The sequence below is a fragment of the Herpailurus yagouaroundi genome, unplaced genomic scaffold (genome assembly GCF_014898765.1).
Source record: "Herpailurus yagouaroundi ecotype Mexico unplaced genomic scaffold, PumYag 216, whole genome shotgun sequence".
Lineage (NCBI taxonomy): Eukaryota > Metazoa > Chordata > Mammalia > Carnivora > Felidae > Herpailurus > Herpailurus yagouaroundi.
Window position 1 is genome coordinate 1,084,450 of NW_024412447.1, and position 25,815 is coordinate 1,110,264.

A 25,815-nucleotide genomic window follows, 5' to 3' on the forward strand; every position below is an offset into this window, starting at 1 on the left:
CCCCCCCCCCCCGACCCGAGCACTGACTGCCCTCCCACAGCCTTCCCTCCGGCTGGGCTGGACCCTCGCCTGCCGGAGCCTGTGCAGGCCGGACACACACACACACACACACACACACTCACTGCAGCGCGTCCGCGTGTTTCTGCAGGAAGGACACGGCCGCCGGGGCGTTGCAGGTCACGTACTTGTGGGTGAAGTGCACGAACTTGTGGATGAAGGGTGCCAGGTGGCGGGACGACTTTCTGTAGCTCTGCAAAGCGGAAGCCGGGTGCTCACAGCTGCGGCGCCCCCACCCTGCCCGCCACACCTGCCCTGGAGGCCTCAGGACGGACCCCCGGACGCCAGCAATGCCACCGCCTGCCGGCCGCCATGCTAAAGTCTCCAAAACGGCCTTGCCGTTCGTGAACTGCCAGCGTGGACAGGCAGACGTCTAGCTGGAGCGTGAAAGCAGATGGACGACAGACCCCAGGAAGGCAGGAAGGCCGCAGAGAGGGCTGTGCTGAGCCCCGGCTGCAGAACACGAGCTGTGTCCCCAGGCGCACGAGAAGCAGGGAGCTGGTGCCCAGGGTGGGGGGCAGAAGCCACCGGGTAGGGGGCCTGGCCCTGCCCTTGCTGCGGTGACACGGGCCAGCCCTGCCCTCCCACAGGTCCCAGGAGCCCTCACCCGACAGCCTCAGGCGGAAGGGGACGGAGGCAGGTTGGGCCTGGCCAGGCTGTGAGGGCAGAAGCGGGTGGAGGGTGGTGGGAGCCGTGGGGGTGCCAGTGGGCAGAGGAGGAACAAGGACACACGGGCCTGGCCCGGGGGCGCCCCCCGGCCCGGGGGGCGCCCAACCACCCGGCGGTGAAAGGCAGGCGGCCCAAGCTGGCAGCAGACCCACCAGAAGCAGGCGGACGAAGGAGCGCAGACAGTCCCACAGCGCCCCCTGGTGCTCGCTCTGGAACACCTGCGGCTGCAGCAGCTCCAGGACCCCCAGCACGTGCAGGAAGAAGGTCAGGTGGTTCTGCTGCCGGAACTCCTGGAAGTTGAGGTGGGTGCGGCCGTGCAGGAGCGCAGCGATCATGGGCAGGTGCCTGGGGGCGACGAAGGGTGCTCGTGGGTGGTGGGTGGCCGAAACCCGCCCGTCCGTCGGTGGCCTGGGCCACACCCGGGCCCACCCCTAACAAGCTCCGGGGCACGCCCTGAGGGGCCGAACTGGCCACCCTGACCGTCCCACCGGGTTCCAGGTCTACGAGGTGCCGTGTGTCCTGACCCGGCCTCCAGGGCTGTGCCCGGGCCCTCCCAGCTCAGACTCAGCTCAGCCAGGAAGAAGCCAACGGCCACCACTGGGCCACGAGGGCCGGCAGCTCCCAGATGCAGAGCCCACTCTTAAACCACCCGAGCGCAGGCAGGACACGAGGAGCCGCCAGACGCCCTGCTGGGGCCCCCAGAGCGCAGCCGGGCGCCCGCACCTGAGCAGCAGGATGGGGTGGGCCACGGCCAGCTTCCGGCAGGCCATGTTAGCGTCGGCCACCCTGTTCTCTGACGACCTTGAGTCGCTGGTGTCTGCCAGGAGGGTGATGACGCGGTGGATGAGGCCGTCCAGCTGAGGAGATGGCGGGGTGAGGGTCAGGGGCCACCCACAGAAGGCCCACACCCGGCCCCGGCCACACAGGGGACCCGGGAAAGCTGTCCCCCTGTGCTTTCTGGGGCCACGTCAAACAGGCCGGAGCCAAAGCTTCCAGACAGCCTCGCACACGAAATTCAGTCACTCTCCACGTACGACAGACACCCTCGGCTAAACGCCAAAGTGGTACATTGAGATAAAAAAGCAACACGGTGCGTAAAACACGATCTCAACTCTGCAGAGTGACACAGACGAAAAAGCAAACGAAACGGGGTTAGAAAGAACCAATTTCCCTACGTCGTGCTGAAAACACGGAAGGTGACAGATCCCGCCACGGAGGCAGGGGCAGGAGGCCTCCTGGATGCCTGGGCCCCCGCCGCGTATCTGCCCAAGGCAGCGGAGGCAAGCACCGCACACGGGCCGTGCATTGTGACGGTCCCGGGGCCCACGGTGGGCGGGGGGGGCATGAGCGGGCGGGTCCGGCCACGCGGCGGACGACCCCACGGCCCAGGAAGGAGCGAGCCATCCGCGCACGCCAAGCACACCCGCTTCCCGGGACCACGCGGAGTGCAAGGTGGCCCACGAGCAGCGTGCGTCGCCGCTCCACGGACAGAGGCTCCGGGGAGCGCACAGGCCCGGGCGCTCACCGGGGAGGGTCTCGGGGGCCCGAAGGAGCGTCCCGCTCGCTCGAGGCAGGGTTTCAGCACTCACCGCCTCCGGGGCTCGCCCCCGCCCCCCGCCCCCGCCCCGCTCACCTTGCAGGTGCTGCTGCCCGTGGCGCCTCCACTGTGCAGCAGGGCCTCCGGCACGGGCGCCCGCAGCTCCGGCCACTGCAGGTACAGCTGCACCAGCAGGTCCCGGCAGCGCCTGCCCGGCACGCTGTAAGAGACCGAGGCGCGGCTGCTGGGCGCACGGGGCTCCGTGGGCGGCAGCCTCGGGGCCCGCGGCCGGGGCGGGGGGCCGGCTCACCTGTCGCCCCACTGCTGGATGCAGCCCGTCAGGTGCGCCGTCACCGTCCTGATGCTCGCGTCGTCCCCGCGACAGCAGCGGAGCAACAGGGGCAGCCGGGCCTGGAGCAGACTGCAGGCGGCGGCGTCCCCGTCCTGGCTTCTGGCCTCCGCCTCCGCCAGGATCAGCTCCGCCAGGCCGACGAGTTCCGGCGCCCGGACCCGCAGCGCCAGCTCCTCCCGCCGCTTCTGCAACCGGAGACCGCCCGTCAGCGCCGGGCCGGAGCGGAGGCGCTGGCGCGGGCCTCGCCCCACCCGACACCTGCCTGAGGGGTGCGCTGGTCCCTTCCTTGCCAGATCCGCGGCACGTGGATGCAGGCCCACAGGAAGTCCAGCGACGCCGAGGGGTCGAACCTGCAAGGGCGCAGCAACTCTGGCTCGGTTCCCAGGCGCAGAATGCAGACCACCGTCACGACGAGAGAACGAAGGGCAGGACGTGACCGGCGGTGGAAGGTGTGCACCACGGACGTCTTTCCCGACGAGCTCTCTAGGTAAGGGCCACCCCGCCTCACCTGACCTCCCCACATCTCACACCGGCGAAACGAACGGCCCCGCCCACCCCCGGCACCTGGAACGCCTGCACGTGGCGTGGACGGCAGCCACGGACACCCTCCGAGGAGAGGACGTTCTGTCTGTTGACCGTCTGCCCCGGTGGGCGCCCGGGGCAGGGAAACTTGGACGGCGGGGGGAGGGTGTCTGTATCCCCAGGGTGGTGAGACCCACCGCAGGGCCCCCTTCCGGGTAAGAGCCCCAGGCACCCAAAGAAGCCAGGCGCGGTGGGGAGCACGGGATCAGATGTCCAGAGGCCCCTCAATGCCGCCCCGACGCTGCCTGGCCCTCAGGGCAGGGCGGGGGGTGGGGGAGGGGAGGGCACACACACCTCTGCTCCCGGTTTTTGCCCAGCAGGATACGGATACACTGGTGCAACGTGGACCAGCTGGACTGGTGAGTGAGGAGGGCGAGCAGGTAGGGTCGGAAAGATGGCACCTGGGGGCCCGGATGACCTTTGCCCTGCGGAGGAAGGACACCCGGGCTGACCGGCCAGCCGTCCTCTGCCGAGTAGGGTCAGCAGACGACGCCACACTCGAGCCACCGGGAAGCAGAGGGAGGAGGCCGTTCCCAGCGAGACCCGGAGCCCCCGCCTGGGAGGCAGTCCCGGCCACGTGGGGTCCAGGCGGAGTCGCCACAGCCAGAACACGTGCTGGCCCGGACCAGCTTCTTGGGGACGGTGAACGCGAACAGAACGACAAAGCCCAAATCCCCATCTCCTGCTCCAGAACCTCAGAAGCCGGTCCAAAGAGCGCCACGGGCCGCAGGAGCACCTCGGGAGGCTCGGGGACGGACGAGGGTGATCACCGCTGAGACTCCCCCCCCCCCCTCGCAAGGCCCCACAGCCTCCTTGGGGACCCATCCCGGGCGGGGGGCCGGGCTCCGCTCTCCGTGAGGCTCGCCAGCGGTGCCTCCCGTCCCTGCACGAGGCCCTGGGCCACGCACTGCCGGTCACCCGCCCCACGCACTGCCGGTCACCCGCCCCAGCAACCCGCCCTGACCGTTGCAGTCACTGCTCACAGGGGATGGGGCAACCCCCCCCCCCCCCCGGGCCGACGAGGGTCAGGCCTGGGCTTCCGCTGGGACCGAGGGAAAGCCGGTCCGTGCGGGGGGCCGGCTCGGGTCCGTGCACAGCCCACCTTGCTCCGGAAGAAGAGCAGCCTCTGCTGGAGGTCGGGACAACTGCTGACCACCTCAGGGTCCAGCAGCTCCAGCCAGTCGACCAGGAGCCCAGAGCAGGGTCCCAGCTGCACGGTCTCCGGGCTGAAGGGAATTCAGGGCCGGGTCAGAAACGGCCGGCCTGGGGCGGGGGGGGGGGGCGGCGGGCGGGGGGGGGGGCCGGCGCGGGCAGGCCACAGCCCTCCCAGCCCCCCCCAGCCCACCTGCAGCTGTCGGCCTCGGGCTCCCCCGGGGCCGGGGGCTCCTTCTCCTGCAGCAGCAGGGAGCTCAGCACGGCCACGGGCCTCCAGGTCGGGGACGGGGTGGCAAAGAGAGCAGCCAGCAGCTCCTCCAGGTGGGGCGACCCCGCCGCAATCAGGCCTCGGAGGACTTCGGGGAAAAGGAACGTGTTCCGCGTCACTCCAGCTCCGGGGACGGGCACGGGCGGGCCCCGGGCCACCTGACTCTGGGGCAGACAGGCCAGGGCTATTCGGCCAGGGGAGGAGCCTTCCGGCGCACCGCCGTTCCTGGCCACGGGCCCCATTTTGGGGGCACCTAGGAGAGGGGCCTCTGGGCTCGGCAGCCAGGCTGCGGGTTCTCACGGTGCCCGGCCCCGAGTTACCTTTGCCGACGAGCTCAGGCTCCACGCCACACTTCTCCCCCGACCTGAGGGTGGCGACCACGGCCCGGACGGTAGAGTTGACCACCTCCGAGTCCCCGCGGAACGCCAAGGCCTCGGCGAGGCGCAGGAGCCCACTCCGTGCTGCGGGGAGGCGTGCGTGTGACCCGGGGTCTGGCGCGGGCCCCCGTCCCCGCTCCCCAGCCTGCCCGGCTCCCCGGCCCCGCCTCCCCCCACTTCCCGCTAAGGCTCCCGCTTTGCTCCCCACAGGCCCAGTTTTCCACTCCCTGGGCCCCGTCCACGCTGACGCCCACGCAGAGCCCACACAGCCCAACGGCTGACACCCCCAAACGGACTGGGCCCTCCCCACTGCCCCCGGGGGAGGGGCAGCAAGCCCAAGGCCCTCACCATCGCTGATCCTGCGGCGTGCCGAGTACTGGGCGGCGAACAGCTTGAGCTGGGCCTGCAGGGGTCCGCCCTCCCCGGCGGGGCCGTCCAGCCACTGCAGCATCTGCACGAGCACTTTGAGGAAGAGCGACGAGAAGCCGGTGTCCTGTGGCACGCAGCGCTGTGGGGGGGGGGGGGCCCCCGCAGCTCAGAGCCGGGACCTCCGACCCTTCCAAGCCGCACAGCCGGCGAGCCGTTCTCCCGTCTGCAACCGGCCCGGCTGCAGCTCGGGGAGGAAGAGGAGACGCCCCACGGGCGCACACACGAGTGACAGCACGCGTGGACGCGGGCAGATGAGCAAGTTCGGCAGGGTCACCGGGTCGGGGGTGACAGACGTGGACCGGGAACCCCCGCCCCCGGCTTACTGGGGCACCTCCCCGAACAGAGGTGGGGCTCTACGCCCGGCTCTGCAGCCGCCAGCTCCCTCCCTGCCCCGCGAAGCCGAGGACGAAGGCCCGCACAGGGACGGCGTGAGGGCAGCCGGTGGGCAGGGCCGGGGCCAGCTCTGCGGAAGGCCCGGGACTCAGGGTGGACTCAAGGCCGAGGCCCCGGGCCCCGGACGCACGCAGCAACCCTCGCGCGTGACTCCCCGCGGGCCAGGGCTCTGCCGCACACGCGCCCACCTGGTACTGGGAGATCTGGCGCAGCAGAGGGCAGGCGAGGAAGTGGTTCCGGTGCATGGACATCACCAGGGCCCCGCCGTGCGGGGAGCCGAGCAGGGTGGCGACGGCCTGCAGGAGGCGCACCGTGACGCCGGACAGCTCGGGGCTCCCCTGGCGGAGTTGCGCCAGCTCCTGGCCCAGGGCCTGCTGCAGCGCGAGGGCGACGGGGCGGGCGCTGGAGCTCTGCCACCGCGGGCCCGGGCTCAGCGGGAAGATCTGGAGCAGAGGGAAGAGGGGGGCGTCAGGGCAGGCCGGTGGGGGAGAGCGGAAGCAGCCGGCGAGAGAGACAGAGCGAGAGAGAGAGAGAGAGCGCGCGCATGTGCCTGGGCATGCAGGAAGACGCGAGCCTTCCCCAGGAACGTCGCCATTCGGGGAGGCGAGAACACGGCACGGAGGCCCCGGGCTTGCGGGGCTCGCCGTGCACACATGTGTCCGCAACGGGGAAAGCCCTGGGGGCAGGAAGCACGGCGGCGGCGGCCAGGGAGCGAACGCTCCCAGGACCGTTCCGAGCGCGGACGACGGTGCACGGCCCTGGACAGGCATCCGCTCCGGCGGGCGAAATCGCACAGCACGAGCGATGCCCACGCGCAGCACGGCAAGGCGGCCGTCAGAGCTCGGGCCCCAGGAGCAAGTCTCAAGTGAGACATGCCAGACAACCCGCCCGAGGTGGGTTTTCCAGCTCCGTTCCAGCCGGGAAGCCAAGCGGCCGGGCCAGGGTCGTCCAGAGCCGGGGAAGGAGGCACGGTTCTGACGCGGGCGGCTGGCTCCGGGGAGCCCGCCCCATCTGGATGTGGGCTCTGGGGTGGCGGCCCTCTCTCCGGGCGGGAGGAAGGACCGGGCAGCCCGGGGCGCCCCGCTTCTGGAGAGACCGTCCCAGGCGGTGGTGGTACCTGCAGGACTGTGCTGGCCAAGTCGTCCTCGGGGCCGAGCACCCGCACCTGGGTCACAGCCCGGGTCCGCCCCTGGCCCGAAGGCTGCTCCGGGCTGCTTTTGGGTTTCGGCGCCTCGGCGCTGTCTGTGCGGAAAGGGGAACGGGCTTCGGCGGGTGACTCTTCCCAGCTGGCGTCCAGCGCGGGCCCGGCACCCGAGAGCAGGCCCTGCAGAGGGGCCCTCGCCCCCCACGCCCCCGGCGGAGGCCCGGGAGGAGCAGGGCCTTCAGGCGGGATGTCGGATACCCGCCCGGGACGAGCGTGCCCCCGGTCCGCATGCTGAGGTGTGGGTCGGGGTCGGGCAGTACCTCGTCGGGGAGGCAGGGAGGCCGTGAGCAGGGAATGGAAGGTCTGGCCTCCGGACGCTCCTCTCTCGTGCTGAACCTCCACCAGGTGAGCCATGTAATCTGGGAGCCAGCAGCCAGGTTACGTCCCCGCGCCCGCGGGAGCAAGCGCCTCCCCCCGCCCAACGCCCGGGCTTCCCGAGGCCCGAGCTTCCCGGAGGTTTCCGGAGCTGAGCTGCAGGACGTTTCATGAAGGGCCTGCTGGGGCCGAGCGCACGCCGCAGTGTCTCCCGCCGCCTGCGGGCGCAGACACCCGGGCGATGCTGGGACAGGGCGGCCCGGGCTCCAGGCCGGACCTCCTGCCGGGAGTGCCGCCCCGCCCCGGAGCCACCCCCTAACGCTCGGCCGGGGTGTGTCGCACCCGGTGGTCACCGCGGGCGGGGCGGGGGCGGGGCGGGCCCCTGGCTCTCACTCTTGTCCATGATGTTCTGCTCCAGCGTCTGGGGGTCGTGGGCCACCGCCTGGTCCAGGTACTGGAGCAGCTTGCTCATGCTGGACACAGGGATGCCGAAGGACTGCACGAACAGCAGCAGCTGCTGGGGCTCCAGGTCCTGCAAGGCTGAGACGGACGCTCGCTCGGTGCCCCTCCTGCTCGGCACCCCGGCCCGCGGGGTCCTTCCTGAAGCCCCAGCCTCTCCCCAGGAGGCTCACCACCGGCTTCCGCAGCTCGCTACCCGGGGGGGGGGGGGGGGGGCACTGTGCCGGCCCCGCGCCCCCCTCCCCCCACCCCTGAGCCCCCCAGAACCATCCCTGGCTCCCTGCGGCTCCTTACAGCGTGTCCTTCCCTGCGCGTCACCGACTCGCCCCGCCACGCACTGAACCCCCTCCCGGGCTGCCCTCCACCTGCCCGGCGCTCCCTGCCAGACGCCGCGCTGGCCTCGTCTGGGAACAGCCTCGGGCAGGCCGCCCAGCCCCCACCGCATCCTTCCAGAGCCAGCGCAGAAGACCCAGCCCTTCCCGCTCCCCTCGAAACCCCCGGGCCGCTTTCCCTCTGTTCTCTGGCACCGCCTGCTTCCAGAGAGGCCCTTGGACTCCCCGCCTGACTGTGAGGGGCTGGCGGCCAGGGGCAGTGTGGCGCCCGCCCCAAAGCCCAGCACAGCTCCAGGCATACCGGGAGCCCCGTGGGCACCTGCTGAGTGACGAACGCCCTGAGCCTCGGAGGCCAAGTCCCTCTCCCTGGTGTGCCACAGTAGGGGGCCGGGCTCACTGAGGCGGCAGGTGGCCGGGCCACCCCGGCGACAGACCCCCGGGCCCGGCCGGCCCACCCGTACCCGCGTCCACCAGGCGAGGAACCTCGGAGCGGATCATGCGCAGCTTGAGCCAGTCGGGCAGCAGCAGCGCCTCCTCCGACGTGTCCACCAGGAAGGCCGTGGGCAGAGGCTGCTTCTCCGGGAACCAGATGTCCAGCAGCGCCTGGAACTCGCCGTCCCCGGCTTCGGGAGAGACGACGTGGCGAGCAGCGTGACGGTTCGGCAGGGCCACCCCGAGCTCCGCGGTGAGACCCCTCCCGCTCCCCCCCCCCCCCCCCCCCCCCCCCGGGCAGGGGGCCAGGGCCGGAAGAGCCCCAAGTGGGAACGGAGGCTGCGGAGGGACAGGAGGGGCGGCCTGCACGCCGTGCCCACCCCTCTTTGGTCTAACCCCACGATCTCTGCGACCCCGTTCCAGCTGAGGGCGCAGACTGTACCACGAGGCCGGCCGGTCTGCCGCAGGGGCCTGTGTGAGACTTGGCCGGCACTGTCCCTGGGCTCCCGCCCCCTTACGGCCCCCAGGCCCCACACGCCCCGGGGCTGACACAGAGCCTGCTTCCCTTCCCTGCCCAAGGCTCACACACTCCTGCCCTCCTGACAGGGGCCGCCTTCCCAGCAGAGCCCACACGGCACTGACCCCAGCAAGGGGCCCCATCCCTGCCCTGCACGGCCACACGCGATGACGCGGCAGAACAGTCCATGGCAGTTGGCCGGAAAGGTGCGAAGAGGAGGTCCCCGGGCCCTGGACACAGCACGCGGCCAGCACGGTGAGCGTCTGCTCAACAGGCAGCCCCGGGTTTACGCTCCCTGTTCCAGGAACCGCGGGCTTCCCTGGCTGGGCCGCGAAGGCCTGGACACACAGACGGGCATCACGTCCTGATGCCGCGAGGCCACGGGCCGAGGTGGCGAGGACGCGCCAGGGATCCGGGCTTCTTAATCCGAGGCGCTCGACGGCTCAGGAGACCTCCCGCCACGCGGGGGCTCCGGAGCGCTCTCCCCGAAACTCTGGGTCAGCGAGACGGTCCCGTCTTCACCCTGCGGGGACCCGTGCCCAGAGCCCCCGGCGGGGGCCGCGGTGTTTCCCCCCACCTCTGCGCGACCCTGCCCGGTGGGGCTGGGGCTCAGGGGCACGAGGAAGAAGGCAGGGAGGCCGGGAGCCGCCCCCTGCCCCCCCACCCCTCCCCCACAGGCCACTCACCGCGGGGCGGCCCCAGCGTCAGGAGTATGACCATGGCGTGGACCACCAGGATGTGCATCGTGGCCGTCTCCCCGCCGGTCCAGCGCAGGAAGACCTGGTCCTGTGACTCCGACTGCAGGAGAGGAGGCGGCTGGCTGGGCGGTGGGGGGCCGCGGCGGGGGGGGGGGGGGCGGGGCCCGGGGAGGGGGCCGCCAGCCTTACCCAGCTGTACACCTCCTCCCCCTCCTTGCTTTTGCGCATGCGCCGCACGTAGCGGGAGAAGATGGAGAGCAGGGCCACCAGCACGGCGTCCGACTCGGCGCTGCAGGAGCGCTTGGAGAACAGGTGGGACATGATGGTGGAGCGTTCCACGACCAGCCGCGCCACATCCTGGGGGCGGGGCGCACGGCGGTCAGAGAGCCTCCCCGGCCGGCCCCGCCGTCTCTCGTCTCTCTCGTCGCCGCCACGCCAGCCCACCGCGAGGCCGCCCGCCGGGGCCGCATCACGTGAGCCCTCGCAGCCACCTGCTGGCCGGGGCCGGGGTCGCCGGGACCAGCAGAGGGAGGGGCCCGCCCGCGTGCACACACACAGGGACGAGACCACCAGGCAGGGCCGGGAACGGCAGGGCGGGACAGAAGCGAGGCAGACGCCCACCGGCCCGGACAGCGACCCAGATGTCACGGACGTCACCACCCGCCCTGCTCCTGCTCCGAGCGGGGGTGGGGGGGAGGGAAAGAGGGGGAAACGCGGACACCAGCCCTGGGCGGGAGCGTGAACTTCCTGCAGCACACAGGCCACGAGCGGTCCCCAGGCTGGCCCCTCGACGACGAACCCACACGTGGGGAGAACCCCACCTCCAGGGACCCCTAGCTGCCCGCCCGTGCCCTTGCTCCCTGCCCCCATTCATCCCACAGAGCACCGGGCCCACGGGAGCCGCCTGAGGTCAGAGCCAGAGTGGGCGGACGGAAAGGTCAGGAGAAGGCCCGCCAAAAAGGGCAGGGGAGGAGGAAAGGCCCGTGCCCTGGGCCACCACCCTCCCTGCAGGGAATAAGAACACAGAAGAACACAGATGGGCTGGCCCAGCACCCTGTCCTCCCTCCCTGAGCAAGTGCTCCCTGGGGGGTGGTTGGAGGGGGGGTGGGCAGGCAAACCCCACCTGCACGGCCCGGGCATCATCGGCCTGGGGACAAAGGGACACGGCCAGGCCTCGATGAGCACCACGGCCGCTCTGGCCACAAACACACCTGAACCCTCACACCCTTGACACCTGCTCTGGGCAGAAGAGCCCTGGGAAGCAGGCTGGGCTCCTGCAGCGCCCCTCACCCCCCACCCCGGCCCGGGTGGCTGTGCCGGCCCCCACCCCCGCGACCTCCAGGTGCAGGGCCCCGCCCCACCCCCTCACCAGGGCCAGGTCGCTGTGCTGGCCCTGCTCCTCCACAGGCGTGTGTTGGGACAGGTAGACCAGGTAGGCGCTGATGGTCTGCGGGTCGGTCTCCATGTGGATGGCCTGGGGGAGGGGTGGTCGCGTGAGCTCGTTCGCGGAGCAGCCCCCCGCTCCCGCTCGTGCCACTGCCGCCCCTCAGCCGCCCGGCAGCGCCCCGGCACCCGTACCTGCTGAAGCGCCAGGGCGGTGGAGGTCCGGACGCTGTCGAACAGGGGCAGCCTGGGCAGGTCCCGGAGCAGCCACTGGTAGCCCTGCAGCGTCTCTGTGTCCCCTGAGTCCTCCTCCATCGGGGGCTCCTTCTCCTCCCCGTCCCGCAGACTGCCCTCCGACAGTACCAGGGACAAGCCCTGCGAACAGACGCGTGCGTGGGCCGGACATGCTCCCTCAAAGCCCCCGGGGGCGGGACTGGCCTGGCTGGCAAAGACGCCGCGTCCCCTCAGAGCCGCCTGAACCGACGAGAAGGCCGCAGCCGGAGCCCCATCTCTGGAAAGTCGTGCGACACCTCGAGAGAGGCGGCGAGACCGCTACTCCGTCACTAAGTCTCTCCCGGGAGCTCACATCGATCGGCGCCCGGGGAGGGTTCACGGGCCAGCGGGACACAGGGTCTGCCTCTCCCGACCTCACCACCGCCACCCTTTCGACGCAAAACCGGCTAAGCAGCGGCCTAGGTGAGCGAGACACCCGCCGGGGGCGCCAGGGAGCGGGGGCGGAGCAGAGCGGCCCCTCCCCGTGCCGCACCTTCATGGCCAGCACCCTGGAGGCCACCTGGGGAGAGCCGAGGCGCCGCAGGAAGTAGTCCAGCACCTCGCACGTGGTCTGCTCGTCGGCCTTGGGGCCCAGGAGTAGGTCCTGCAGGCGGCCCAGCAGCTGCCGCTGCTTCTGCTGCCTCTGCGGGGGCGAGGGGGGCTGCTCAGGGGTCCGCGCGGCCGGGCGCGGGGCCGCGGTGGGCCTGGGGGCGCTCGGGGGCACCGACCTGACGCTTCCTGGCCTTCTGCTCCTTGCTCTCGCCCTCCTCCTCCTCCTCCCCGGACGTGGCGTCGTCGGCAGCATCGTGCAGCAGGAACTCACACAGGCACTGCACCGGCAGCACGTCCAGGGAGCCCTCGCTCGACTGCACCAGGTCGGCCAGCCAGGGCATGGACTGCGACGAGGCCTGGCCGGGGCCGCGGACACACTCAGCGGCGCCCCCGGCGGCCCGTCCGCCTGCCCCCACCCTCCCGAGGCCGTGGTTCCCGGCGGGTGTGCGGGCAGCCGCCTCACGCGGAGGGGACCCGTCCCCGGGCGGCCCCCCCCCGTGTCCCGGGGCGCTCCCTTCCGGCTCTGGCCTCACTTAGCCCGGAGCCACAGTCCCGGCCCCCTCCCCCTTCCCCCACCCCCCACCCCCACCCCCACCCCACCCCTCACCCCAGGGCCGTGGGGAACTTGCCTGCCTCTGGATGATGTTGAGAAGAAAGTCTGGGCTTCGGCTCCGACACAGCAGGTGCCCGAGGCGCAGGGACTGGTTGAGGCCTTTCACTTGATCCAGGATGTGGGGGGGAGGCCTCCGAGGGGGTCCCCTGAAGGTCCCCGAGGACGCGAGCGTGTTAGGGAGCCACTGGCGCGGCACCCGGGAGCAAGGGTGGCAACCTCCCTCCCCGCCCGACAGCAGCCTCCCCGCGAGGGCCAGACAGCCCCTCCGCCCCGCCCCCAGCCGCTGAGCGCGGTCAGCGTGTTCAGCGTTTCCAGGGCGTTTCCAGGGCCCGGCGCCACGCAGAGGCCCAGGAGCTGCTCCACCGGCCTCGCCCCCACCCCGGGGACCTGGGCGCGACGTACTGAGGGTCCAGGCTGGTGAGCTGAGACAGGAGAAGGCTGCTGTTCTCGGTGATGGTCTGCTTGGTGGACGCGGCTGCCAGATGGCCCTCGAACGCCAGGATCTCCTGCTTCTCCCGCTGGGAGGTCTGCAGCTCCCGATTGATCATCTCCGTCCGCGTCTCCTCATCCGTCAGCGTGCACGGCGGGTAGGAGTAGTTACTGGGGACCAGACAGGAAGAACCCAGAGCCCTGCCCATCTGAGGCTCGCGGCCACCAGTCAGCGCACAGAGAAGGTCACGGGTGCTCACGAGGCCCCCGCCCTGTGCACGACCTCGGCCACCAAGCGTGTCAGAGAGCCTGTCCGGGCCATCGGCAACGCCGCCAGGTCTGGCCTCTGGGAGGGAGCCCCCACGCCGGCCACCCGCTCTCCTTCCACGGGACAGCACACCGGCCACCTCCAGAATCAGGCCCAATGGGTGTCAGAATCCTGGACACCCGCTCACCCTGCACCGGATCCCCTCCCCACGGGCAGGCGTCTCCAGCCCACAGGTGTCGCAGGTGGACCGGCTGCTCCCACAGGCACCTGCGGCTTTTCTGAGATACACGAGCTGCCTGCTGTCACACGTGCTGAGCTCAGACCCACCACCTGTGATGGCCGTTCACGGCAGATCTGTCCCTGGGGCCCCCGCACCGGCCACAGGACAACCCCTCAGAATGGGCCACACACACCTTGTCACCGCATACCACGGTGCGTACATGGTGGTCACCCAAGCTGACCCTAGGCCGTGTTCACGTCTGCAACCGTTAAACCACCTGGCCCACCGCGTCCCTGGTCTCCACACACCCCCACCGGCTCCTGGTGTGCCACCAGCCGTCGGCTGGCCTGCCCCTGCTGCCGTCACATGAGAACCTCGGCCGCCAAGGCCCCGCCTCAATCCTACTCCCTCCTCAGCCCACGGCAGGGAGGGGAAGCTGACGCTTGCGGGCCCAGACTCGGAAACTCAAGCCCGCAAGAAAAGGAAACCCGAGTGGCCATGCAACAGAGGACATGCTTTGGAGCGAGTCGGGGTTCCGGGATCGGCTCCGCTTCCCAGCATCCCGCAGACGGGGCCCTGGCCCCAGCGGTGCGCGAGCCAACTTACTTAGTCATCACCATTTCCATGAGCATCTTTAGCGTGGGGTACTCCTCCCAGGCGGCCAGGCCTAGGGAGCAAGAGGAGAGCAGGTGGCGGCCAGCCCACAGCCCCGCTGCCCCGCCTGGGTCCCGGCCTGGCTCTGCTGCAGGTCCCCAGCACGACGCCCCGACAGGAACAAAGAGCAACAGCCAGCTGGGACGACCGCGAGCCCGCCAGGGGGGAGAGGCTCACCGATGTTCTCTGGGTTGAAGGCCGCGACAACCAGCAGGAGGGGCCACGCCTTCCAGTAGAGGGTCGAGATGGCCAGGTTCGGAGGCTGGTACCTGAAACGCAGGGACACCCACGGCTCGCTCTCGGCCGTGCAAGGCGGTGACGGGAATGGGTCCTGCCCAGGGTGGAACGGCCCGGAGGCGACCTCCTGACCGACCAGCGAGGAAACGAAAGATCGCAAACCCCCGGGCCTGGTCCTCCCGCCACACCGGCATCCCCGGGAAGGGCACCGTGACCACCACCACGCTGCCCGGAGCCCCGCGCTGGGGCCGAGCCCCTGGACGGGTCCCACGCATCGCCGAGTCCCGGCGTCCCGTCTATAGTGTGGGGACAAGGGCAGTCGCGACGGCAAAGCTCAGTGTTGGTTAGCATTCGTCTTGTGTCCACCAGAGGGCCAGAAACAAGCCTGGTCTCCGACTGTACAAACCGTGAAGTCGTCGTCGTGACTGAAACGTCATGCTGACGACACGCTTACGACTAAACTACGGTTCTTTCAGGTAACAGGACAGAACGTTCCAGGTGACGCAACAGCACAATTGTCGTTAAGAAAGAAGCAGATCCGAGAAGCCGACTCAGGGAGATGGACAGCAGGCTGCCGTGCGAGGGCGATCAGGTCGGGAAGCAGGGCGCACCAGCACCCCAAGACGCAAAGAAGCGAATCCCACGTGCGACCGATAACATCGGCAACAGAAAGATACGAAAGATGTCCCACGTCTGTGGGCCAGACGCTGTCAGCGTGGCCATGCTCCCCGACGTCATCTACCTGTTCAAAGCAACACCCATCAAAATCCCGGATGGCTCTTCTCTGACAACGGACAAGCTGACCTGGAAATTCACACGGAAATACGAGGGCCCAGAACAGCCACGAGTCTTGAGGAAGAACAGCGGGAAGAGTCCTACTTCCCAATGTCAAGCCTCAGCACAACCCACGGGAACGATGACAGGGTGTTACCGACACGGGCAGACACACAGACTGCCTGAACGCGTGGGAGAGCCCACACATCTGTGGTCACCCGATCGCCGACAAGGGCGACCAAACCTTCAACGGGAGAACGGACAGTCTTTTCGAGAAACGGCGCCGGGACCGCTGGCCGTCCTCATGAAAGAGCGGGGAGCCGGACCCGTCGCTGACACCACACTGCCATCAGCTCAGGACGGTCGCAGACCCGAGCGTTACGAGCTAAAACCTGGAAGTTCTTAGGAGAACACACAGGAAAGGCCTGTGACCCCGGGTGGGGCAACGGTTTCCTGGGAAGGGCTCCAAGCCCACGCGGCAGCAGAGCGACACGCGGGGCCACGTCATCGGGGCATCCCTGTGCGGGACAGAGCTGAGGCCCCAGGCCCACCACGCGTGCACATCCACCCACAGCGGAACGGACTTCGACCCTGCCTCCCTCCACGCACAAAACCAACTCGGAGGATCCGAGGCCTACATTCAAGACCTGAAACCGGAAAACAGAGCAAATCCTCCCGATCCTGGATGAGGAATGACACGTAAGGGGCGCCTGGGTGGCTCCGTCGGTTAAGCCTCCGGCTCTTGACTTGGGTTCAGGTCACGATCTCACGGTTCGTGAGTTCGAGCCCCGCTCCGGGCTCTGTGCTGACCGTGTGGAGCCTACTCGGGGTTCTCTGTCTCCCTTTCTGCTCCTCCTCCCCACCCCCCACAGTCTCTTACTCTCTGTCTCAAAATAAACTTACCAACAAAAAGAAATGACACAATAGTACAAAAAAACGAACAAAAACAGACGAGCTAGACCTTCCCCGAATTAAAAGCCACTGTCTCCTAGTGCCACCAAGGACACTGCTGACGGCGTGAACAGGAAAAACCACCTGCAGGTCACCTGTTCAGGGTCTAGATCCACGACATATTAAGAACTCCCAAAACCCAACAACATAAATTCAAACACCCAATAACCGACAAAGAACCTGAGTAACCCCTCTCCAGAGAAGACGTGCAAACGGCCAACGAACGCACAAAGAGGCTCGGCGCCCCGGGTGGTCGGGGAAGCGCGGATCTATACCACCTCCCGGTGCCACCGTGAGCCAGCTGACAGCTCGGTGAGGACACGGCGGGACCACAGCCCGCGGGCACGGCTGCTGGCAACGGAGATCCGCGAGGCCTGGCAGCTCCCCGGAAAGGTAAGCCAGCCCCCACGAAGAGAACCAGAAACACGCATGTGCACAAACACTCGGGTAGGAACGTGGCTGGCACGTTCGCGGCGGTCAGGGAGCAGCCGCAAGCCCACCGCCCGACGGTGGTGAACACCACGCGGCGTCCACCCGAAGCAGCGCCTCCCAGGTTAAGCGTCACGACGTGGGTGAACCTCAAAAACGGGCTGCCCGGTAACAGAGGCGGGACGCACAAGGTCACGACGTGTGCGTCTGCTTACGTGACGTGTCCCCAGAGTCACAGCCACGGGGACAGAGGGCAGATCAGTGCCTGCCTAAGGCAGCGTGGGGGTGGGGCAGGGACAGCTCCCGGGTACGGGCTTTTAGGGGCCAAAGCTGTTCTTCGCCTGGCCTGTGGCGATGGCGGCCCGTCCCGGGAATTTACTAAAACCAACACGTCAGCAACACGAAGCGGGTGAAACACACGCGGACGATCCCTCGAGAAGACACGTGAGAAAACGCGGAAGAGCAGGCGCGTCAGCAAACAGGGCGGGAGCGTCCGCGCCGAGCACAGAGCAACACGGACAGAGCAGGGGAGCGCGTCCCCGGGGCGCAGGCGCGGGCAGGCAGGCAGGCAGGGGCCGCTCGGGGCAGTGCAGCCTCACGGGCGTCTGCAGGCCGGACGGGCCGGCGCAGGGGGGCGGCGGACGGGAGCCTGGCTGGGGGGAGGCGCCGTACCCAGGGGGCAGCTGAATGTTCTCGGGGTGGTGGTACGTGCACAGGTTCAGGACCGCGTCGATCAGCTGGATCCTCTCCACCTTCAGCACCTCCACATCTGAAACGCGAGAGCCACCCACAGGTTCAGGAGCCCGTCCGCGTGCCGGGGGCGGTGGGGGGATGTGGTGGTGCGCCACTGAGGCACGGGGTTTGGGCCACGGACAGACAGCCCGCAGACGGGGGCTAGCTCTCCAGAAGCCGAGGGCGGGCGGGGGCTGACGCGGGCGCCCTGGGCACCGTGGGCCTGCCCGCCACACCGAGGGTCAGACGCCGGCCCCGGACAACGTGTGCAGGTCCCAGGGCAGCTCCAGAAGCAGCACGCGGTATGTTGCCACGGAAGGCGTAAACCTTCTGCCCGATCCCCGACTCCAGAGACCAGTGGGGTCCAGCGAGCCCAGGGCCACGGGGAGGAGCGGACACGTGGCTGCAACCGTGGAGGCAGGCCCACCCGAGCGGGGCGGTGGAGGCCACCACCGAGGGGGGGGGGGGGGCCCGGACAGAGTTTGCGGGGACCCTCACCGTCGGCCTGCACGGCTGCGGCCCGCCTCACCAGGTGGTCGGCAAGCTCCATGGCGTCCGCAGGCCCGAGCGGGAGGTCCCGGGACAGCCCGATGACCAGGATCCGCATCAGTGTGTCCTCCAAGATGGGCACCTCCGAGCAGAGGCGGAGGAAAAAGCTGCGGGCAGAGCAGGCAGGGGTGGGCTCGGCGGGGGCCCCAGCTCCGAGGCTCGGCTGGACAGGGAAGAGGGCGGCCACCCCGTCCCCTGTCCCCTCGCTCTGGAGGACCCTGTGGGCGAGGCCCAGCCGCGCCAGGGAAGAATGGGAGAAGGCGCCTCGCCCCCAGTGGCACAAACACACAGGGCACCGCCCACCACCCGCTGAAGCGCGGCCCGAGGAGAGCACAGGGCACAGGAGGTAGGGAACAAGCAAGCCGACGGGGCAGCGGGGGCCCAGTGGTGAAGACAGCTGGGGCACGGGGGACACACAGGGCAGAGCGGCCCTGGACCCGGGGAGACGAGGCCGGCTGACCCCCTGGGAGCGGACAGCACGCCGGGGCTGGGGATCCGGAAGGAGACGAGGCACAGGGTGTGATCGAGGGGGGCCCACCTTCGTGGTCCTCCTGGGGCCGACCGCCCCGCCCCCCGCCCCCCCCCCCCCCCCCGCACACACAGCAGGTATGCTCACTTGCGGTCGCTCTCGGGTGGCCAGTTGTCCCACTTGTAGTAGGTCTCTGGCTGCTCCGTGAAGAGCACCTTGTGCAGGCTGCGGGGGGCAGACAAGCTGTCGGGCCGCGGGGACCTGGCGAGCTCCCCCCACCCCGCCAGGCCCCAGAAAGACACATCCCCCACAGGCGCGGAAGCTGCCCACTCGAGGCGGATGCTCCCGTGGGGTCTTCCAGAGCCTCCCGCAGCCCCCCCCCCCGCCCCCCAGCGAGGCTGGCCAGACAGGACCCCGCCTCTGCCCTCGTGGCGGCAGGCTCCGCCTGAGCCCCGACACCGCCAGGCGAGCCCGTGTCCCCCGCTCAAGGGACAGCTGCCTCCTGTTGGCTGAGCCCAGGGAAGGGGCTGCGGGGCTTTCCGGAGCGTCGTCCAAGCGGAGCGAGCCGGGACCGTACCAGTGCACGTAGTCCTTGGGGGCAAGCTTGCTGATGGACGGGACGACGGTGTGCAGCCACCACACGGCGTCCCGCTGGATCGCGGCGATCTGGTTCTGGAAGGAGCGCAGCACCTCGAGGTCTGAAAAGGACACGCGGGATCACGGCCCGCCTGCACGGCGGCTGGAGGTGCCGGGTTCAAGGCGGGCCTGGGGGACACTCGGAGCATCCCAGCCGCACCCACCCGAGGATTACGGAGAGGGACACGGAGGTGGATGGGACACCCCGATGCGGCTGGAAGAACCCGCAGGGGGCACCGGACAAGCCTCCGGCGCGTGGAAGAAAACTTGGACGAGATCTCAAATTCCAAATGATTTCACCCCTCGAGTTCCTCACAACCTCACTAAGGTAATCACCGGAAAGGTGTCTGCACCGGGCTTCCAGCAGGGTTCGTGACGAACCAAACCAGGCCAAGTTCACCAGCACCGCCCCGCTCCCCTCCCGTCCTTGGCCGCAGGGCACGCTTGAAGCGAGGGAGACCACAACTCGAGCGAGTAGGCGACCCAGCCAGAGACCAAGCAGGCGCAGCTTCCGGGAGCCGCCCCCAGGAAGCCCCCGGGTCCCCAGGGCAGGTCTGCTGGGCCTCGGGGGACAGCCTGCAGCCGCGGAAACGCCTGCTGCCACCCTGCTGTCCCCACCCGTGACCCGAGCGGAGTCGGGCCTGTTTCGGGTCCTTACTCTTCTTCTCCCCTTTGTCCCAGGCGACCCCAGCCTCCTTCACCTGGGCCGTGATGCCCAGCATCATGGACACTGCCAGCACGTCTGTGATGTGCACCACAAAGCGCTCCTGCAAGCACAGGGCAAGGTCTGCGTTCTGGAAGGGCCTGTGCCCGGGGGGCCCCCCTCGGGCCCCCCCCCCCCGCACACAGGCGGCCAGGACAGGAGGACGCCCCGGGACCCTGTGGCCTGCGAGGGCCAGCGGGAGGAGGTCTGGGGGCCAGGGCCTGGTCACACGCGGGAAGGTTCAGCCAACAAAGCTGCCAACTTGCCACGTGGCCCTCGAGGCCCTCCGCCACCTGCCCCCATCCTCCTCTTCCCCGTCGTCCCCCTCCACCCCCCAAAGTCTAAAACCTCCCTGGAGCAGACCACCCGCCCCCTCGCAGACACGTCACCGCGGCCCCGGCTTCCCGGGCACACTGCCCCTCGGCTCCCCCCCACCCGCCCGCACGCCGAGCCGGGAGGTCGCCCACATGCGGCCGGGCACAGAACGTGACCCGTGCTGCCCTCTGGGGCCGGCCGCTGGGCACACGGGGCGCCAACCACAGACGGCCCAAGAGGTGGCCGCGCGCGGGAGCCGAGGGGACAGCGGCGGCACCTTGAACTCCATTTCCAGGTACGGGGCCTCCTTGCGCTCCTGCATGAGCCCCAGGCAGAAGGCCTGGAAGTTGACCTCGTGCTTGGTCTGTTTGACGATCTCACGGAGCAGGGCCCGCGAGGCCCGCAGGTAGTCGTCCTTGTTGGTCAGCAGGTCCTGGAACACCATGGCCAGGAACTGCGCAGAGAGGGGGGCACGCGGGGTCACTCCCCGCCGCCGTCAGCTTCCTTCCGCCCCAGGCCTGCTCTCAGGGCTCCCTCCGTCCTGCAGGAAGCTTCCCAGAACCCTTCCGAGAAAATGTCCCGCCCGATTCCCTGGGGCGCACGGAGTGGGGGACGGACCAAGACATGGTCCCCACCGCGGCAGCCGAGCTTCAGGGATGAACGCACTGGCTCAGTCGGCCCAGCCCCCCTCATGCTGCACCGCAGGCCACGAGGACAAAGGAGCGGCCGTGACTACAGGGGCCTCGCCTACCGGCCACCCTGCACACAGCTGTTTCCAAGCCCAGCCCATTCCCATAACAACAGCACAGCTCTCGCTCTCCCAAAGCACCCTGGGATCCCAGGGACTCACAGAGCTGCGCGGCGCCACAGACGCCTGCCCCACTGGGAGAGACCACCCCTCGGGCGGCCGGACGGGCCTTGGCTTGCAAACGGCTGTGTTTGTCAGGCCTCGGTGCCGCCCCCTCCGGAACGAATCCGGTTTTAGCTTCTAAGGAAGAGTCCCGTGACACGGCCGCACCTGCTCCGGAACTGACCCGAGATCGGGAGCGAGCGTGGCTCACTGGGCCCTCTGTCCCCTTCCAGGGCTTTCTCCCACGCGGCCCCGCACCACTCCGCCGGCTCCGCCCAGATGCCCGGTCGTGCAGCCCGGAGCCCCCAAGTCCGGCGTGGGGCTCCCGGGCCGAGGCAGCCCCCACGCCAGGGGCCGCTCTCCTGCCCGCGAGCGCCAGGCCGCCCCGCGCACAGCGCCCTACCTTCGGCGCCAGCTCCGAGCTGTGCTGCAGCACCGTGTACAAGATCTGCATGTTGTTGGGGTTCCGCGCGTTGGAGAGCTCGTTGAAGACCACGAACTTGATGGTGGTGCCCAAGTTGTCCTTGTGCGCGCTCAGCAGCTCCCTGGACGCGAGCCGAGCCAAGGGGCCCTGACGCGGACTGCGGCCGCCCGCCCGCCACCCTGCCCTCCCGCCGCCCTCCCGCTCCCACTAGGGCCGCACCTGATGCACAGCATGTAGTGGTTGAGGAGAACCTTGGGCTTGAGACGGATCTTGATCAGGTGGGAGATGACGTCCATGTCCTCGACGCCATGCGTGTTGCAGTTCATGCACACGGACATCAGCAGGTCCTGGGCTGGCCTGGTCAGCTGCGGGGACGTGAGGGGGGTCCCCGTCAGCCTCGCACACAGCTCGGCACCCACAGGACCCAGGAGGGGGGCTCCCCGCCCTCACCTTGGGGTTCTGGAGCCACATCTCCAGCCTCTGCACGGCCATCAGCCGCACCTCCTTGTACCCGCAGGTGGAGGTGAGCAGCCGCAGGAGGTTCCGCGAGACGTTGTCGATGGGCTGGCGCCGGTTGAGCTGGTCGCGGAGCATGTCGAGGACGTACTCCTCCACGCTCTCTGTGAGGTCGTCGTACCTAGGCCAGAGCGGGGAGGAAGGAAGGAGGGCCGGCTCTCCTCACGGGCCCACCCCGTCTGCCTCCCGGCCGCCCGCGGGCCCTGCCGACGGGGGCCACACGGGTCGCCTACCTGGGCATGAGCTGGCCCTCCTGCTCGGGGCTGAGCTTCTCCTCGGCGATCAGGAGCTCCGTCTGGCTGTCCTCCTCCTCCGTGAGCGAGGGGTGAGGGCTGCCGCCTGCACACAGGGCCACTCGTGGACACCCCCCCCTCCCCCCAGCCGTCCCACGAGCACCCACCCCTGCCCACACCGGGTTCCGCGGAGGGAGGCGACCCCAGCCCTTCCCTCACGGAAACTCCGTCCTCTCCCCAGCCCGGCCACCGGTGTCTCTCACCAGCACTGAGATCCCCGCCGCTGCGCCCCACCTCCCCCTGCAAAAGCATGCTCTTGGGGGGCATCTTGGTGTTAAACGCTGTCTGGACGTTGTCCACAAATGTCTTGCAGTGCGGGCTGTCCACCCAGATCCGCTCCCCCAGGGAATCCTCGATGTACACCTGCACGCGACACACGTGCCCCCGCGGGCAGCTCGCTTCTGCCTGCCCTCCACCGCTCCCCCGATGTCCCAGCTCCCTGGGCGGGGCTCCCAGGGCAAACCCCCCACCCCCACCCCGCGGCGGCCCGCACAGGGGAGACGACCCAGGCCGTTAGATATCCAGCCTCCGGCAAGCACACACTCAGTGTTGCCCCTTCCTGCTCCCAGAGCCGCGCTGAGCTCCCAGAAGAGGCGGCCTCACCTTAACAAAGATCTCAGGCCAGTTCTCGTCCTCCTCGTATGCAGCCATGAGCAGGCTGCAGGCCAGCACGGACACCAGGCTGTTCCCCTTGGCCTTGAAGTTGATGGAGGCGTCGCGCCGCAGAAGGCTGCACAGAGCCTGCAGGAGGCGGTGCGTCGTCAGGGGAGGGGGACAGGGGGGCAGGAGGGCGCCGGGGCCCGTCCCCTCCCACCCACAGCCCTCACCTCGATGACACCCTCTGTGGCAAAGATGTTGGGCTTGATCTTGGCCAGGTACATGAGGCTCAGGTACAGCGCGCTGTCTGGCTTGGCTCGGGTGGCCTTGAGCTGCTTGACGGCCCCACAAAGCACCCCCTCGATGCGGCCATCGTTGCCTTCCAGCTCAGCGGCCTCGATCTCGTCCAGCAGCACCGAGGGTGGGACTGGCAGGCGCAGGAAGGGCCCTGTCAGGGCGGTCGGCCACAAGCAGAACCCACCTTCGGGTCCCCCCCCCCCAAGACACGGGGCGACAGGGCAAACCACCAGAAGCCCAGCAAGCGGGGTCTCAGGGCTGTGTTGTGGCTGCCCCATCTCCAAGAAGGACAACGCTAACCGCCAGGACGGGAGCAGGGCAGGAGCCGCTGGGCTCACGGGCCCGACCCAGCCAGCGACGGCCCGCAGCAGGGGCAGTGCCCCACAGCCTCAGAGCGCCGGCCCCGTCACCTCCAGGTGACTGGCTACCACGTCCCGCACGGCTACCCTGGAATTACCCGCTCCCAGGATACGTTTTTCTAGAAACGAGCCAACTTTTTCTACGTCTTCCGATTGACTGACCCAATGCGGTTCGCACTGTCGACTTTCCTAACTGCGGCTGCTTCTCTGGGTGTCTCCTCCCACCGCCACTGACCACGCCTCTGCCTTCTCCCCAGACCTGGCCTGCAGGGGAGTTTCTGCCTTAACAGTCTCCGCAGAGCACCCTTTTTGGGTTTTGACCTTGTCCCCCATGTTCCCGTCCACCATCTCTTCAGTCCTTCCCTCTTTCCGAACACCAACCTCCCCACACAGTCAGCGGCGGCCTCGCTAAGCGTGCCTCCCGAAAGCATGTTGGGGCCACCACACCTTGTCCTGGTGCCACCCGCTATCGCTCGGGTCCAGGTGTCTCCCACTCCCCCTTGCCGTCTGCTTTGGCCAGAGAGATCCTTCCGGTTGTCTTTAAATACGCAAGCACACAGAGGGAGGCGCTGCTGTCGACTGCTGAGTTCACCAAACGAGGACGGAGTCTAGTGATAGTCACTGAAGGCTTTCCGCGGGCCAAGGACAGCGGACGAGCAGGCAGGGCAGGTGGACCAGACTCGCTGAAGACCTTGACGTCCCCCGCGCCCGGGGCTACGCACAGCTACGTGCGGCCTCCTGTTTGCAAAGTGCCTCATCGCTCAGGATATGCTTTCCACACCGCATTCCACCTGCTCTCCAGAACCACCGTTTACGGGAGACGCACGGCTACTAACTGGGAGAGCCGTGGCCCGGGCAGGAGCCTCAGCCCTGTGTGTGCTTTTAGTGTCCGCCTGCCCTCGCTGCCAGGGGAGGGCGACTTGGGGCGGGGGGCTGCCGCCCCGCGAGGCTCGGGCCTGGACTGGAGGCCTGACTCGTCTCCCAAAGCGCAGCTGGCCCCAGCTGTGCCTTCTGCTCCCCAAGCCCCAGGGCTCCCTACCGCCAACCGAATCAGGCACAAGCATCTCTCCGGCGGCCAGCCTCGATTCTCGCCCCGTGCGCCGCCGGGACCTAGTCCGTTCCCGGCACGCTTTCCTCTCCGGAATGCAGGCCTCTGCCTGGCGGTTTACTCCCCAACATCCTCGAGCACCTGTCAAGATCCTAGCCAGCCTTTAAGGCTCACCTGCACCTTACAGGTCCCTCGTGAGGCTGCTCTCTGCCAACACTGTCACGTGAGTACCTGTGTGTTCCAAACCTGGGGCTGGCTGGGTATTTGACGGATCTGATCTACGTGGCCTCGTGGAGCAGCTAAAGTTAATCACTGGGAATATGGCACAGAAAAGCAGGAGCGATCTCAGATGCGCGCAGCTCAAAGCCTTTCTGTAAATAACAGAACTAACGTACTTTCTCTTGATGTTCACGTCGTAGCGTTTCCTGCCCCGTTGGCGAGGATCACTGAAGCGCGGGCAGAGGGGGACTCCCCAGAACACAGGGCCCCCTCTGGTCTGCCTCGGTGACCACCGACCCCCAGTGCCCAGAGCGGAGGCGAGTCAAGGACAGAAGCTGCTCACAGAGGATAGTGGCTGGCAGTGCGGCCAGTCATACTCCAAGCCAGCCCCCGCAGAGGGGCTGAAGAGCAGAGAGAGCGAAGCCCATCCGCTTCCCAGCAGACGGCGCACGGGCACAAGCTGGGCGCGCTTCACGGGTAAGGATCCCGAACCGTGGGTCACCCTAACCTCAGAGAAGGCCGCTGAGGCTCACTGCGGCGACGTGCCCGCTGTGGACACCTGCTCCTGCAGCACGCCGGGGCCCGAGACCCCCCTGTGCCAAGCCCTAGCCCGCGTTAACACTTCCCGGTCTCCGTCCCCGTCACGAGCTGGCCGGCTCGAGGCGGGTGGAGGCGCCTGCGTGAGAAGCGCTTTGGGGAACAAACTCGCAGAGGACTCCTCTCCACCCTTCCGCCTGTGCCGCACCCACGCTAAGCCTGGAACTGGCCTCTCCTGAGCCCCCGGCAGACGAGCTGTGGGGCCTGCTCTCCGCCAAGTCCGGACACCGGCTTTACCTTCGATCGGGACCACAGACGGTTCTTTAATCGATGGAGAGATAGCGCGTTTTTCCGCGACTGCAGCCTCAGCCAGGCGCCCCAGGGCACTCAGAGGGGGTGTGGAGGAGAGTTTGGGGCGTTTGGTGAGGCCGGTCAGCGCTGAGGCACCGGCCAAAGCGGCCGCGGCGTCCCGCTTGCGCTCCGAAGGCAGGCCGGAAGGGGCAGGCTTCAGCAGGGTGGACGCCGTTTTCGATTCATTGGCCTGACCCTTTGAGCCCAGAGCAATGAAGTCTCCCGGCGGAGGGTGCCCTGCAGAGAGGGGAGGTGGGGACACGTGCACCTTTACACGGTGGTTGGGGGGGGGGGGCGGGGAGAGGATGCTGCACAGGGACTCCAACCTCCCGCTTTCTCAGAGGGGCTCAGACGAGCGGCG

General features: G+C 68.9%; 1 protein-coding gene across 2 annotated transcripts in view; it reads right to left on the minus strand.

Moving 5' to 3' along the window:
* The window catches only part of INTS1 (integrator complex subunit 1), a 29,641-nt gene that overhangs the window by 3,132 nt on the left and 694 nt on the right, over nucleotides 1-25,815 (minus strand). The window contains exons 2-41 of one of the 2 annotated variants that reach the window (XM_040455701.1): nucleotides 25,401-25,691; nucleotides 22,874-23,070; nucleotides 22,650-22,787; nucleotides 22,250-22,409; nucleotides 21,987-22,092; nucleotides 21,688-21,874; nucleotides 21,457-21,602; nucleotides 21,217-21,358; nucleotides 20,241-20,417; nucleotides 19,604-19,712; nucleotides 18,887-19,007; nucleotides 18,457-18,534; nucleotides 17,790-17,947; nucleotides 17,232-17,328; nucleotides 14,346-14,437; nucleotides 14,121-14,181; nucleotides 13,000-13,197; nucleotides 12,614-12,743; nucleotides 12,161-12,340; nucleotides 11,926-12,075; nucleotides 11,355-11,534; nucleotides 11,146-11,250; nucleotides 9,966-10,133; nucleotides 9,765-9,876; nucleotides 8,591-8,752; nucleotides 7,732-7,878; nucleotides 7,284-7,382; nucleotides 6,937-7,061; nucleotides 6,008-6,262; nucleotides 5,346-5,505; nucleotides 4,941-5,081; nucleotides 4,543-4,708; nucleotides 4,300-4,423; nucleotides 3,492-3,622; nucleotides 2,878-2,965; nucleotides 2,574-2,800; nucleotides 2,360-2,483; nucleotides 1,450-1,583; nucleotides 879-1,071; nucleotides 123-250 (exon numbers count right to left, since the gene is read on the minus strand). In XM_040455701.1, coding sequence (XP_040311635.1) covers nucleotides 123-250; nucleotides 879-1,071; nucleotides 1,450-1,583; nucleotides 2,360-2,483; nucleotides 2,574-2,800; nucleotides 2,878-2,965; nucleotides 3,492-3,622; nucleotides 4,300-4,423; nucleotides 4,543-4,708; nucleotides 4,941-5,081; nucleotides 5,346-5,505; nucleotides 6,008-6,262; nucleotides 6,937-7,061; nucleotides 7,284-7,382; nucleotides 7,732-7,878; nucleotides 8,591-8,752; nucleotides 9,765-9,876; nucleotides 9,966-10,133; nucleotides 11,146-11,250; nucleotides 11,355-11,534; nucleotides 11,926-12,075; nucleotides 12,161-12,340; nucleotides 12,614-12,743; nucleotides 13,000-13,197; nucleotides 14,121-14,181; nucleotides 14,346-14,437; nucleotides 17,232-17,328; nucleotides 17,790-17,947; nucleotides 18,457-18,534; nucleotides 18,887-19,007; nucleotides 19,604-19,712; nucleotides 20,241-20,417; nucleotides 21,217-21,358; nucleotides 21,457-21,602; nucleotides 21,688-21,874; nucleotides 21,987-22,092; nucleotides 22,250-22,409; nucleotides 22,650-22,787; nucleotides 22,874-23,070; nucleotides 25,401-25,691 — 5,887 coding nt within the window. Of the gene's footprint in view, nucleotides 1-122; nucleotides 251-878; nucleotides 1,072-1,449; nucleotides 1,584-2,359; nucleotides 2,484-2,573; nucleotides 2,801-2,877; nucleotides 2,966-3,491; nucleotides 3,623-4,299; nucleotides 4,424-4,542; nucleotides 4,709-4,940; nucleotides 5,082-5,345; nucleotides 5,506-6,007; nucleotides 6,263-6,936; nucleotides 7,062-7,283; nucleotides 7,383-7,731; nucleotides 7,879-8,590; nucleotides 8,753-9,764; nucleotides 9,877-9,965; nucleotides 10,134-11,145; nucleotides 11,251-11,354; nucleotides 11,535-11,925; nucleotides 12,076-12,160; nucleotides 12,341-12,613; nucleotides 12,744-12,999; nucleotides 13,198-14,120; nucleotides 14,182-14,345; nucleotides 14,438-17,231; nucleotides 17,329-17,789; nucleotides 17,948-18,456; nucleotides 18,535-18,886; nucleotides 19,008-19,603; nucleotides 19,713-20,240; nucleotides 20,418-21,216; nucleotides 21,359-21,456; nucleotides 21,603-21,687; nucleotides 21,881-21,986; nucleotides 22,093-22,249; nucleotides 22,410-22,649; nucleotides 22,788-22,873; nucleotides 23,071-25,400; nucleotides 25,692-25,815 lie in introns of both variants that reach the window. The other variant, XM_040455700.1, reaches the window with a different exon arrangement.